The sequence below is a fragment of the Ochotona princeps genome, chromosome 4 (genome assembly GCF_030435755.1).
Source record: "Ochotona princeps isolate mOchPri1 chromosome 4, mOchPri1.hap1, whole genome shotgun sequence".
NCBI lineage: Eukaryota > Metazoa > Chordata > Mammalia > Lagomorpha > Ochotonidae > Ochotona > Ochotona princeps.
In genome coordinates this window covers 23748341-23762975 of record NC_080835.1, presented here as the reverse complement: position 1 = coordinate 23762975, position 14635 = coordinate 23748341, and the positions used below count along the sequence as shown (strand labels likewise).

At 39.2% G+C, this 14635-nt stretch overlaps 2 protein-coding genes across 3 annotated transcripts in view; one reads left to right on the top strand and one right to left on the bottom strand.

Moving 5' to 3' along the window:
* Positions 1–1843: 1843 nt before the first annotated feature.
* On the bottom strand, positions 1844–3809 carry RAG2 (recombination activating 2). Its single transcript, XM_004585397.2, has 2 exons — positions 3725–3809; positions 1844–3455 (listed from the first exon to the last, which is right to left on the bottom strand). The coding sequence occupies exon 2, from the start codon at positions 3425–3427 to the stop codon at positions 1844–1846; it is 1584 nt and encodes a 527-aa protein (XP_004585454.2). The 5' UTR covers positions 3428–3455; positions 3725–3809.
* IFTAP (intraflagellar transport associated protein) overlaps positions 3807–14635 on the top strand; it is an 80232-nt gene continuing 69403 nt past the window's right edge. Inside the window, exon 1 of one of the 2 annotated variants that reach the window (XM_058663170.1) lies at positions 3807–3895. The gene's annotated coding sequence lies outside the window, so the exon portion shown is untranslated. The remainder of the gene's footprint in view (positions 3896–14635) is intronic. The other variant, XM_058663166.1, reaches the window with a different exon arrangement.

Here is a 14635-nt window from a genome sequence, read left to right as displayed (position 1 = left end):
TAGTGGGCTCAATTGTACTACTGTATACTTTTAGCTGTGTGTGTCATAGCCTTACATCGCTAAAGATGTTTTTATCATAACATGATTGATCAATTTGAGGTGTCATACCAGTTACAGGAATCACCTCACATTAGCAGAAAAACAATAACACCACCCTCAGGAGAATTCTGTAAGACATCAGAGAGGTGACTGAGTGTCCATACAATGGGGTGAGGCAGCAATGAGGTGACTAGAGATATTCCGCTGGGCCTTGCCTCGCTGCCAGAAACTCCTCGTAGCCTTGCTAACCGAGGAGTGGTGCTCATCAGACACCCATGCCATCCAACCCAACTGCATGGCTCCCCACAATGGATCAGCCTCTTGTGGGGAAAATTCTCTTTGGGATTTTGTAAAGAATATTTTAGTTCTAACTTATAATGCTTTCTACTAAAAAAGATAGAAAATAAATCATGAGAAGACTAGGCAGGTTGATTTTGCCTTTACAGGTAATTCTAAATATTAATAATTTGAGGAAATCAACATAAGCAGAAGACATTATTATTTCCTTATAAGTGAGAGACACAATAAAAAATTTATTTATACCTTTTTTTCAGAATGAACATTCATCAAATTAACATTAAAGTAGACTGAACATGATTTAGTTTATTCAATATCGGGGACATGGAACTATTAACAAAAGAACTTGGATCTGGTTTGAGCACCTGAATTGTTCATGCTTCCCTTAAACTTACTAGCAGAACCTTAAGACACTGTGAGCTCTCAGTGAAAAATGATGAGCAAGAGGCCATGACTGAATGTCTTAGGATAAGGTTAAGCGTTTTTCTAGAAAAGTCCTCCAATGGAACGAAGATAGTTGTTTCTGAGGTCATCTAATTAGCAACTGATGTATTGAAGCCTCAAAATTAACAGTCCTTTTCACAACTCAGCAAGTGTCTAATTGAATCTTGGCAAGTTCACTGATTTTGTAATATTTATTGGCAGCAAACTACACATGTTAACAAGACACACACACATTTTTCCCACTTAAAATCTCCTGCTTGAGTATCTTACAGAATTTTTCAAACTTTTTGTTATTTTTGGAAATAGCCAATCTTGCTCTTCCCCGTGAGGTTTATTTGATGGTTCTTAGTGCATTCTCACATTCTCATTCATTTCCTTTTACCAGAGTTCTAGGTGGCAAAGGATTTCTGAGTTTTTAGGAGATAATTTTGATTTTGGCAATTAATCTGTATGTCACATATTGTGAATTGACCAGTTGAACACCAAGGATACAGACCATCTATGCACCAAACCTGGTGCATCCTCCTCATGTCTTCCCTCATGTTAATGGTTCCATATTTGTGTTTGAATTTTCCATCTGCATTTATATCTACACCCCTCGATGATGGTTATATTCCAAAGGACTGCAAATAGATATGTAAAAACCACTAATACGGAACACAGTTAATGTTGGTTTTATCTTTTGGTCAACTACTAAAATGCTGTATCGTATAAAATTGAATAGTTCGTTCCTCTGAGGAATTAATTCCAATTGGACAAATTTGTTGTAACTATTTTATAGACATTTGCTATAGAACATGTATAAAAGATATAAGCATTGTTATTAATTTCTTGAATGAGAAATTAACATTTCTGAAATTTTGTACTGAATGTATTATTTTCAAATTGAATGTTTTAGAATGATTATATTTACTATTTCATTAAAACATTTTTCCTAACTTTATTCTTAATTCATGAAACTAAAATAAGGCACAAACATATACATGTAATGTCAGTTGTTAAAGATTTTTTGTTTTTAAATTAAAAGCCTAATGTGATTAAAGCTGATTTTTTTGGGGCAAAATTAGTCAAATAATCTTCTAAGGAAAGATTTCTTGGCAGGAGTTAAGATTTTCCCAGAACCTTTTTTGTGGAGGGATTTCATTGGGGGCTTTTTTAAGGGTACTGTTCTTTTGGGAGTTTGTAGCGCTCTTGCTATCTCCACGTGCTCATTGCAATAATATTTGTTGCTTCCTTCTGACAGATGGATGAGGGTACGCTCTGGCAGGTCCATGCACTGGGCATGGACCCAGTGCCCATCTCTATGAGAACAGTAAATCATCGCAGGCTTGTTGAGCTCAGTTGAATAGAATGGTACCCAAGTGTTAATGTTCACATCACACGTAGGGCAGCAGGTAATCCAGTAGCCTGTTTCAGATTCATCCTCTTCATCATCTTCATTGTAAGTGTCAAATTCATCGTCTCCATCAAAACTAGTTGCCTCTGCACTGAAGCAGAATTCTTCAGAGTCCTCGAAGGGAGTTGAGTCCCCTGGATCTTCTGTTGATGGCTGAGTGCCTGTGAAAATTCTCTGATCTTCATTCACATCATCTTCAGTGCATTTTAGCATGTAGAAGTAAAATGCTTCCGAAACAGCCTGCTTATTGTCTCCTGGTATGCCAAGGAAAATAGATCCATTTCCCATGTCGCTCCCAAACCATATCTTGCTGTGTTTAATGTCTGGCGTCCAATCTGGGGTTTCCATCTCACGAATTTCTATCTTATTATCATCTAAAGAGACCGTGTTGCAAACCATTCTTTTTTGATTTTCAAGCTGATAGCCACCAACAATAACAAATTCATCATTGCCAGTTTGAGACAGGATTGCACTGGATACAGAAATTCCTCCTGGCAAGACGGTGCAATTCACAGCTGGACTACCCAGGGGCAGGTCAATCTTGATTCTGTACAGATTGGCAGGGCGGATGTTGTTGGCAAGCGAATGTCCTCCTAAAATGTAAATGGTATCATTCCTGGCTATGGAAACATGGAATGATAGTCCATCCTGAAGTTCTGGAAGAATGTATGATGTAGCACATCCAAATTCAAAATCCACCAAAAAAACATGGGGCAGGCAATCATCTACACTGTTCCACCTTTCCGTGGTTCTTTGATTAGAAGGTATGTATGACCGACCTCCAAAGAGAACACCCATACTTTTTCCTCGGCTGTATACCACATCAAGGGAATGACCGTATCTGGCTTCTGGAATATCTCCCACCAAATCTTTCTCTGTGCAGCGAAAAGTAACTTTTTTGTTGTTTTTGCAAACGACAGACATGACATAAATTTTATCTGAAAGCTCATTGTTTGGTGTTTTCCCACCGTGGATGATATATTGTTGTTTTTCAGACCCGGGGCTGCCTCTGAATGTGCAAGTGGCAGGGTAACGAAGAGGAGGAAGGTAGCAGGAATCCTTAGAGAAAACTGCAGGCTTTAGTTTGAGATGGTTCTGCTTTACATCAAAATGGAAAACTCCAGTGGGGCAGGATCTCTTGGGCCAGCCTTTCTGACCAAAGAAGAAAATCTGCCCATCAAAATTCATCAGTGAGAAGCCTGGTTGAAGTAAGGCTATGTTATTCCTGACTGTGATCATTTGCAATGACATATTTTCTGATTCTGGTTAGCTCTTTTACCTGAAAGATTAACAGAACAAAACAACTTTAGAATATCTGTTCATATAAATGACTAGGCTTAGATTCTCTCCCACGGAAAAAGCATGTTAAAAAATACTGCTCCCTCAAGTTCGCAGTGGTACTGAGTGAATAAAACTCAGAGAGTTTGAGAGGCAAGGAACGTCAGAATCTTCCTGCCTAAATCAAACTTAAGCACCCCGGAGCTCTTTTAGAAGTGGACTCTCCCTGAGATTTCTGGGAATTGTAGTCTTTTTTGCCTGAAGACGAACTACGCATCCCTTGAAAGAACTCCATTTCCCAGGAATACATCCCACCGTAGCTAGCATAACTTGTCCTTGTCATTCCTGCAGCACCCCCACTCCTCTGATATCTTTGAATAAAGACTCCGAAAGTGCGAAGTGACTTGATGGAAGCCCAGGCGGAAAACTAGGGAATGGGAGGTGAGAGTGGCTGACGCAGACGAACATCCGGTTACGGGAGGGCTGCTGCGCCCGGGAAGGACGGCCAGGCGCTGTCCGGGCATTGCTGGGGCCTCTCCAGGGGACCCTAAAGGAGGTGACCGAGTGGGAAGCGCGGTTGCCTGGAAACCGCAGTCTGTGGTAGCTCGGCCGTCTGTGCGGACTTCTGCTTGGGAGCTCAGCCCAGAATTGCACTTCGGAGGGTCTGTAGGGGGGCTGGGGCAGAAAGTTGACCCGGCCCTGAGGTTACCAAAGGCTCCAGAAGTTAAAAGTGGAGCTTCTTTAAAGCCCGAGTGCAGGCAGGAAGAGTGGCCCGACAGTGACTTTTTTCTTTTCCTTTTTTTTTTTTTTTTTTTTTTAATTTTTGAGAGTTCGTTTAGGGGAGCGGAAAATGTTACTAAACATATCTCCTCCTCCGCCTTCTAGGAAAGTTGAATCAGTGATTACTACTTCAGATATCTTTCCAAGAACTTTGAGGTAGTTCTTTAGCACTTGTGTAGTAAGTCGACACTGAGCAAAGAGGTGCCAGAGTCACTCAGGACTTCACATAAGTATTACAATGGTTAAACGGTGTTTAGCAGAAATGCGCGAGACAGGTTTTCCTGGGTAGTTAGAGAGAACACTTCTTGTTTGCAGAGTGAATGAGGTCTTACACACAAAATGTTAGGGGAAACAAGATAGCCCAGATTCATTGACTTAAGAATTGTTAATGTGTTTAAAAGCAGTATGACAGCTTGCACCTGCAGACTTGCAGTGCCAATGCACTAGATTTCAATTCTAGCTTTGTTTCTTACTAACTGCCTGAGTTTGGGAAGTTATTAAACCTGTCTGAAATTCAGTTTCCTCCTCTGTGATATGTTGTAATCGTAACCATCTCATAGGTTGGTGTCGGTTATAGTTAGTATTTTAACTTGTGGGAAGCACTTAGGGTGTTGCTCACAGTAAACGCTAGTATATATATAGGGATATACATATACATACATATATATATATATATATCTGTAGGGATTCTTTCTGCCCCTACCTCTTCTACCTCCTTCTCCATTCTTTGATGATTCTTGAACTTTTCAGAAGTAAGGTTCGTGATGCAGACGTGCCTGCCAGCAATGGCAACTACTGTTGATAGTGAATATTAGAGATGGTTAGAAAGTGTGTTAGATGTGGGAATTTGCACAGTGGGCATGGAAGGGTAACGAGAACTGAATAACTACGTATACTGACAGCATTGCTGGTGAGTTCAGTTTAAACAAGAGCAGCTCCCTGTGTCACCACCTGGAGCAAGTTATTTTCTCCCTGTTCTTATCTGCTAAATGGGAATCATGTTGCTACCTATGGGTTGAGTTGCTGTGCAAAATAAATGGGATCACACATGTAAATCACAAAGGACAATGCCTGCCACTAATAAGTAGTCACTAAATGTTTGTTGAGACTGTATTTTATTTTTATGCCCCCTAAAATGATTCTATGGTCCTTGTAGAGTTTATGACCACTCTGGAGAGATGCTGGTGGTGCTTTGTTTTTTTTTTTTCCCCTCTGTCGATGTAACTAATTGCTCAACACTTGGTTATACTTGTGATTTTTTAGCTTACTTAGGAGAGCCTTCAAGGTGTAATCTTTTAATAACACCTTGTGGGTTATTAAACCAAGTGAAGCAATAATGATGGCAGGCATCATTCCTAAAATTATGCGAGCAAGTTTTTCTTCAGGCCATGGCAGTCTGTAGGTTCAGCTGCTTGTCCTGCAAGTTCGTGGACCATCCAGATACTCATAGGGAGAGGCAAATGAAGAAGAAAATGTGATCCACAGGAACTAAAAGGAAATATTAACCCTCAGTTCCATAGGTGAAAGCAGCAGAAAGTGATACACTCAGCGTGGGAGTTGTTTGTTCTCAGGAGTTGTGCCATTCTGGGTGGACAGAGTGCCAAAGCTAAAGTCTGCTTTCTTTCAAACACCCACAAAGATTGATTTTGGCATATAAAATACCCTCTACAGGACTAATGCGCCCCACCCAGAATGGGGATACCGAACATTGTGGTGTGTTGGCTTCATCTTAAGCTTGGCATAGAGACTTGACTTGTTGAAAGTGAAAGCATGATGACTGTAGATTAAGGACAAGCGTTCTCTCTTGCGGACAGCGTGTTTTTGTAGCTGAATCCAAGTCTGTAAAGACTGTTGAAATACAGTTGTGACCTGTTCCTCCTCCACTGTTCCTTTGTCTCTCATTGTAATCTCAGGGCACTGAAAACCATGCCAAAATGTTACTGCTAAGAGCAGTTACCTCCTCTTACAACTCAGTCTGTATTAGATTTTTAGATTACCCAGTTTAACTAGGTGGAATATGCATTTAAAGAAAAAAATGAGTTTATTTTCACATTGTTTTGCCATATGTATTTTGTTTTTAGATCTTGTTTTACTGACTGGAATATGTTTTCAATGGAATAGAATATTTGTTCTAAAGCTTTCATGTGACTCTACTAGTCAGGTAGAAAGAGAGTTTTTAGCTATGAAAACACTCTTCTTCAGCTCAGGAAAGTTTCAAAGTCAACACATTGAAAGTACATTTAAAAAGACATGTAGGACCAATAGACATACACATTTTGTTTCCAACTCCATGCCAACATCATTCAGCAGGAGGATTCTAGTGTATTCACCCTGCAAGCCAGAACATAGTGCAAGAGGAATTAATGGGCAGAGACTCAGTGTGTGGTTCCTTGTGCCTGAGCTGACTTCTTTTTTTTTTCCAGAGAGAGATACTCTAGTCTGAGGTGTTCCGTTTTACTGGTCTGTGCTCCCCATACTTCCTGATTGCTCTTGAATAGCAAGTAGCCTCATGTAACTGAAGGTTTTTAGAGCTTGAACCAACACTATCTAGCATGGCTAAATGAACTGAAGGCATGAGAGATTTGATTTTTGCTGGCATGAAAGCCAGGCTAGGGCTTTAGGTCATTCTTCCCCTACTTATACTAGAGAATGTATGTATGAAGATGAGTAATACTGCTATGAAGTCACAAGAGTGAAGTCCCCACATCATCCAAATTCGACATCCCCACTCCTCATCTACAGATGCCCAGGCCAACAACAATGAAAAGCTGTGCAAGTATGATATCACCATTCCCTTACCTTAAAGTTTACAAACATAGGCTCCCATCTTTCAGTGTGTGTAGAAATGAAGGTATCAGACCTACCTGAGGGCCAGAGGGGCTGCTTTCCCTTTCTGATTCTCTGTGGCTAAAGCAGGTATTCAATGCCGACACTTGGGGACGGGTCACTGGCCACTGTGACTGTGGCAGCGGAAAGCTAAGGGGAGAGAGAGAGATCATGTGTGTCTGCAGATGTTCCGGTGAACGCGGAGCTGACGGGAGTAACTGACTGTGACTTTTTTTTCTCTCTCTCTCTTTAGATGGTTGAGAGAGATAAGCACTGGAATATACCCTGAAGATGTAACCGTTTCATTGCTTGCAAAAATGGCAATATAGTTCATTATTTGCAGTTATTTTAAAGGTCTGCATGAGGCTTGATTTATTAAAATCAAAATTATTTTAGAAAAATAGATGAAACCTAAATAAGCATTCAGTTCAAATAAATACTATTGTGACTCAAATGTGGCATCACTTGTCTTAAAGCATAGACCACTAATATCAGAACTAGTCACTTTTTTTTTTAAGATTTATTTACTTTTGGGCCCGGTGCAATGGCTCAGCGGTTCAATCCTTGCCTTAGAAGTGCCGGGATCCCTTATGGTTGCTGGGCTTTATCCCAGCTGCTCCACTTCCCATTCAGCCCCCAGCTTGTGACCTGGAAAAAGCTCCTAGCTTCTAGCTTTGGATTGGCTCAGCTCTGGCCTTTGCAGCTGCTGGAATAGTGAAGCTTGAAGAGTGAGTGAAGAGTGAAGATGAAAGATTTTTCTCTCTCTCACTCTCTGTAAATCTCCTGGGTCTTCCACATGGGTGACTTTGGACCGTCCTCTACTGTCTTCCCAGGCCACAAGCAGGGAGCTGGAGAAGAAGTGGAGCAGATAGGACAGGGACTGGTACCCACATGGGATCCCTGTGCTTTCAAGGCAAGGATTTAGCCACTGAACACTGGGTCCCAAAACTAGTCACTTCAACTTTGAATTTCTCTTCTGTGTTTTCATCTTCATTACTGCAAGACTTAGAAGGGAAGATTTCTAATTATGGAATCCTGTGCCAACTCTGTAACAGGCAACTCTGTAATGATTAGATCAGGTTGAACTGATTTCCTGTGTCAACTCTGCCATTTTTCCAGAAGTTTTCTTACCATGTAGGCTCTGTTTCTCCATCTCTGAAATAAGAATAGAAATAAATATTTACCTCAAAAGATTGTTGAGAGAAGATTAAATGAGGAAACAGGGATAACTCTCCCATGAGGAGACTATTTAAATTCTGCAGTTACTGATATCTGCATAATTTTAACAGTTGCATAAAAATTCACCTTGTAAGTATAGAATGATTTACCCAACTACCTACTGTCATTGTTTAATCAGTTTCCATTTGGATTGCATGTATTGGTCAGAGAAAGGCACGCTTGGGTTTGCATTTCAGTACTAGCTGAGTAACCTTTTAAGAATGTGTTTGAAAGGCAGAGTCCGAGGCTGATCTTCTATTTGTTGGCTCAGTCCCCCAAATCCTGCAACAGCTGGGACTTGGGGAGGCTGAAGCTGGGAGTTGGGACCTTAATCCAGGTCTCCCACATGGGGTAATGGAGGTGGGTATCCCAAGAAGCATTTTAATTACTGCAGCAAATGAGCACCTCTAGTATAAAAGCGAATGGGCATGAAACATGGGGTCTCTAAGTCTACATAGCAACTGTGGCCTGATGTTGCTTTGTGCTTTGGCACGTGTGCTTTAATGACTAATGATGATGCTATAAGCATATTTGTACAAATGGCTAATTTTGATAAAGTTACATCAAAGTTGATAGATACATTGGACATTTTCATAGTCAACACAAAATAAATGTAAAATGGAAGCCATAGATAGGAATTTACTGTTTGGATTTTAATGATATAAAAAAATCAGACATTTTGTAGGTTATTATTTTGCACAATAATTAGTGGCTGAACAGGCTAATTGCCTACCCAGGAGACTAAAAGTTAAGGCAGTGGTCTCTTATTCGTGGCTTATCTTTCAACAGTTTTAGTTTTCCTGAGCCAACCATGTTCTGAAAACATTATATGGAAAATTCAAGAAATAAGAAATTCATTTGCTTTAAATTATAACCTATTCTGAGTAGTTTAATGAAATATTGTACTGTGTTACTTTATCTTTCTTGGGATGCAGTTCTTTTTGTCCACTGTATCCAGCCTGTATTCAATACCTGCTCATTAGACACTATTTAGATTGTCCCTCATCACAGTGCTTGTTTCCAAGTTAGCTTTATGTTACTTAATAATGACCCCAACATACAAGAGTAGCAAGACTGACAATTCAGAAATGCCACAGAGAAGCAGTCAAGTGCTACCTTTATGTTATATTTCACATCATTGTCATGAAAAGAATGGGTAGAGTACATTGAGATAGTTTGAGCGGCACAAAGACATCATTCATGCTCACATATATTGTCCTACATATATTGTCCTGTTACTGTTGTTAATTTCACACTGTGTCTAATTTATGAATGTAACTTTTGCATATGTATGGATGAGTACATTTAGAAAGTAAAGGCATATATAGAGCATGGTACTTTCCACCATCCCAGGCATCCACCGGGGAATTGGGAATCAATTCTGTATATGTAAGACATGTAAAAATGTATTTGTTGAGTGTCCACCATGTGAAATCATGTGCATTTAGAAAAAAATCACAGATAACAGGTCTTGTTCTTTTTTTTCTAAGGTTTATTTTTTTGGAAGACAGTTATAGAGAGAGGAATATCCAGAAGGGAAGAGAGGGAGATACAATCCATCTGCTGGTTCATTTCCCCAAAGACTGGAACAGCCAGGATTGGGCCATGCTGGAGCTAGGAACCAGGACGTTCTTTGTCTTCACTGGGTTCATGGGCTCAAGTACTTGGTTAGATCAGCTTCTCTTGCCCTCCCAGGTACTTTAGCAGGAACCTGTTCAGAAATGGAGCAGCTGGGTCTTGAACCAGCAGCCATATAGAATGCCAGCGTCCCTGGTGGTGGTTTTCTGTGCTACACCACAGTACTGGCCTTCAGATCTTGCTCTTAAAGAACGTACATCTGCGACAGTAGAAGGAAGCACTTTGTTTTGTGGCAGAGGACAGCTATGTTCTTCCCACTTGCAGGCTTTCTTGCAACTTACTGAAAGTTCCACAGTGGCAATTAAAGAATACACCCTAGTGTAATTAGACAGTAAATATCTTGTGTTTTATGGGAGAAATAAAAGATGTGTCATATATGAGGACACTTCAGAAAGTTTATGGAAGAATGGAATTACAAGATTTTTGTGTGTTTTTTTCCACCAATTTTTTGAAGATTCCTTGTTTTGACACAGTAATTAGGCAAAAAAAAAAGCAGCATTGGAAAAAAGTTCAAGTTCAATCCCTTTATGTTTTTCTATATCCAAACTACTTTGTCTCAGAAAAGCAAAATAATTTTTAGAAAAGATTTATTAATTTCTTTGCAAGGTAAACTTACAGAGAGAAGAAAACAAAAAGAAAAGGGTCTTCCATCTGCTGGTTTACCCTCCAAATGCCTGCAGCGGCCAGAGTTGAGTAGATCTGAAGTTGGAGCCAGGACCTTCTTCTGGATCTCTCATGTGGATGCAGGGGTCCAAGGGCTTGAACCATCTGCTGCTGCTTTCTCAGGCCATAAGCAGGGAGCCTAATCGAAAGTGGAGCAACTGAGACATGAACCAGCACTCGTGTGAGATGTTGGCACCACAGGCAGGAGATAAGTTAGGTATGCCACAGCATTGACCACACTGAATAAATTTTATAAAAAATTTTTATTATTTTTATTTTATTTGAAAATCAGAGACACAGGAAGACAGTATCACAGACACAGGGAAACTCCTTGTACTGGTTCACTCCCCAAAGGCTTGCTAACAGCCAGAGTGACCATGTGAGTGTAGGAGCCTGGAACTCCATTTAGAGCTCTCATGTGAAAGGTGGGGTACCTGCGCCTCAGCCATCACCTGCTGATTCCCAGGATGGTAAATGAACCGAGTAGCCAGGACTCCAGATCAGCTGCTCAAGTATGGAATGTGTGTTCTAAGCTGCAGTTTAAGTCACGGCACCAAATGCCTTCTGAAAGCTGAATAATTTGGATAGGGTAACAGCTGTGGTGTGTTAAGTGGAAGCAGAGGAGGAACTGTTTCTGGAACTCAAGACTGTGTTAAGAAGCACCGCGCGCCTCTGAAACGTTTCCATCTGCATTTTACAAATGGACAAACCACGTAAGCTCTACTGTCAACGAGTGAAGTGCTTAGAATGGACTCAGTGGCAGGTTTTCATAGCATTGGGATAGGTGCGGGCATACTCTGTTAGTAAGTTGCTCCTTTTTAAGGAAGTAATATGTTGTTAGAATGCAAGATGTTTGGCTTGTTGAGTGAAGTTTTTGGGAGCCCCAGAGGAAACTGGCAATGGAGATAAAAGAGGAAGAAAAAGGACATAAATAGAAGGAAGCCATCTACAGTTAGGGTGATGGATTGTTCAGAGAAGAAAATGACGCTTGCCATTTGCTATATACAGCAATTAAATGTGGACTTTTACCATGTTACGCTGGAAAAAGTTCACTTAAACCTCATGTTTGCAAAAACAGTGATACAGGAGTATTTCAGAATGTTTCTGGAAAAGTGCAATTAAAAGATACTATTTTGGTGCAAAAAATTAACTTCAATGTTAGAGGGTTCTGCAAAGGGTTCATAGAATATGCATATCATCAAAAAACTAAAATTTCTTTTTGCTTCAAAGTAATGTTGTACATATTGAGGCAAATTGTAACTAAAGTATTAAGAAAAATTGTAAGCTGGAAGCACTGTATTATTTCTTAGAGCCCATTTATTATTCCACAGTCATAGGAATTTAGAATTAAAAATAGATAGGAAACACGTCTCTAGAATCTGACTTCTTTTAAGAGAATGTCAAATGAAAAGGTCGATTTTATTTGCAAGATCTGACATTTTGAAACACTTAGCAATGAATTCCTATAGGCAGAGTTGATTTAATTCAGTTAGTCTACACCTGCTGCTTACCAGCTGTATAGGTTTTTCTCTAAAGTAGGCCTTTTGGTTAAAAAAAAAGTGTTGTGCACTGTGCAGGTGGTGACATGCTCAGGAAGTTGGATGGGAGTATAACTTTCAGAATGGATGTCTTTCTGTCGTGTTTTTTGCACAATACACAAATACAGATACATGTTAATGTGAAGATTTTACATGTGTGTGAACAAATCATGTAGGATCAAAATATTGTGTGACTATAGGGCTGTATAGTGGATACAAAGGCCTTTCTGCTTAGGAAGTCACAGCTTTATCAAGACCTTGAGAAAATACTCACTGAAACACAAAGTCAGTTTTAAATATAATGAAAACGTGTGCATGGTGGATTTTTCTGTACAAATATAATGGCCCAGAGTCAAAGTATTGTGTTTATAGGGGTTGTGTTGAGAGGTGATGGTATGGTGTTATGATTATGCAAGGAGGTCTTTCAAAAAATCTTACAATCAAATTATGTTGTCTCTTAATTCCATTTTTTTTGTGGAACTTTTGAAGTTTTCTCATACACAACTGCAATTTTTTTCAGAAAATGTAGATGAAGAAACAGGAATAATGGTGACAGGGCATCCTCCTCATTTCAGGCAGTGAATTTTCTTTAATTTGGCTTATGAATGTGTCAACAGACTCACTGTACATACTTAATTTTTTAATAGAGAATGAAAGGGGAGAGAAAGTTCAATATTTAACTCTTTGCATTTTCATTTCTTTAATGGGATTTATAACTGTGTAACTGCAAACAATCTAGTACTTAGTTGACCTGCCTTTGTGAGTCAACCCAGTAATTTCTGTATTGACTTTAAGTAGCTAGGAGGAAAAGTATATTTTGGGGATATAACACTGATTTTATATATTCTGCTGATCAACAGAAAGGCTTAATGAATGATAGCCTCAGGAAACCTCATTACAGTAAATTGGATGGATGAACAAGAAAGGGAAACAAGTTTTTCAAGAGAAAAGTTTCTGCTTAAGCATGTAATTTTTGATGTTCGCATCAGTCTCGCCCCCCAGAGCTCTTAGCAGAGGGAATGCAATCAGCACACCGGAGTTCTGGTCTTAGTTACTTGTAGTGATGATTTCCTTTTCCTAAACCTGTTTTCTCTTAGTTGGCTGACCCTTCTTGTCTGCTCCTCCCTTCCAGTTTTTAAAGTTTCAATTTTAAAATACTCATATATTCACAGGAGGAGAAATGTGCAAGGAATTGCTTCCCATGTGGCCTCAGTACGGTCTTCTGCAATGTTATCATCTTGCCCAACTGCAGTGAATATTAAAATGGAGCAATTGTTATTGATGTGATTCATGCTGGTTATTATTCAGATTTCACTAGTTAATCTGCGCACATTAGTGTATGTGTGCTAATTAGATCACATGGAGCTTTGTGGAACTGCTGCTACCATAAAGGCATTCATGGTTACTCCTTTATGTCTGTCACCGTCTCTTCCACGTCCCTGAACTCCAGCAACCACTCATCTGTTCTCTACCTATGTGCTGTTTCACGAATGTTACACATGTGGAATCATGGACTTTTGCTTTTTTTTAATTGCTGAGTGGTATTTCTTGCTGTGGAAGTCTGTGGAAGTTGTACATTTTAGCGTTTTATCAATGGAAGACTATTTAGGTAGTTTCTAGTTTTCTGAATAAGGCTGCTATGAATTTGTATACAAGCTCTTGCATAAAAATAAGACTTTATTTATCTAGGAAAATGCCCAAGAGGACAGTGTGTGACAGTATGTCAGGATCATTCTTAGTTTTGAAAAGAATGCTCAAAACTGTTTCACAGAGTGGCTGAATCCTTTTGCATTCTTACCAACAGCAAAAGAGTTTCCTAGTTTCTCTGCATCTGTGCCAGTATTTGATGATACCATTGTAGCCATTTTGATGATATCTTACTGTGATTTGAATTTTAATTTTTGTAACAGTCATCGATATTAATCATCTTTTTCATTTAATAATTTTCCATTTACATATCCTGCTTGATGAAATGTTTGTGCAGGTCTTTTGTACTTTTAAAATTGATTTTAATGTTGAGTTTAATTCTTTACATGGGAATATTCTTGATGCTAGTCTTGTTGGATAGGAGATAAAAATTTTTTAATACGATAATGTTCTGTTTCTCTTTTTGATTTAAGGTAAGATTTTTTTAAAGAAAAAAATGTATATGTATAGCTGTTAAGATATCACTACTCCTAAAACTTCTGTGTGGTAGGCAGTAGCATTTTTCTTCCAAAGCTTTGTGGTCAATGGTAATTTAAGAATCTGTCCTAGCTTTCCCAAATACTTTTTTTTGTGTTCACTGCAGAGTTGTACTGATGGCAGTTAATATAGAAATATAGCTGTTTATACTGTTAACTTTTTGGTGCTAATGAAGTATTCTGTTCCTCTTAACTATTAGAAAATGTTTGTTGGTAGAAGTTTGTAACCTAAAGTGCATTCATTGATGCTAGAATTGTGTTTTTAAAAATTCCTATCCTGATAAAAAGATAGTAGAGGAATTTAGATCCTTTGCTGATTTGTACGGTATGTGTTT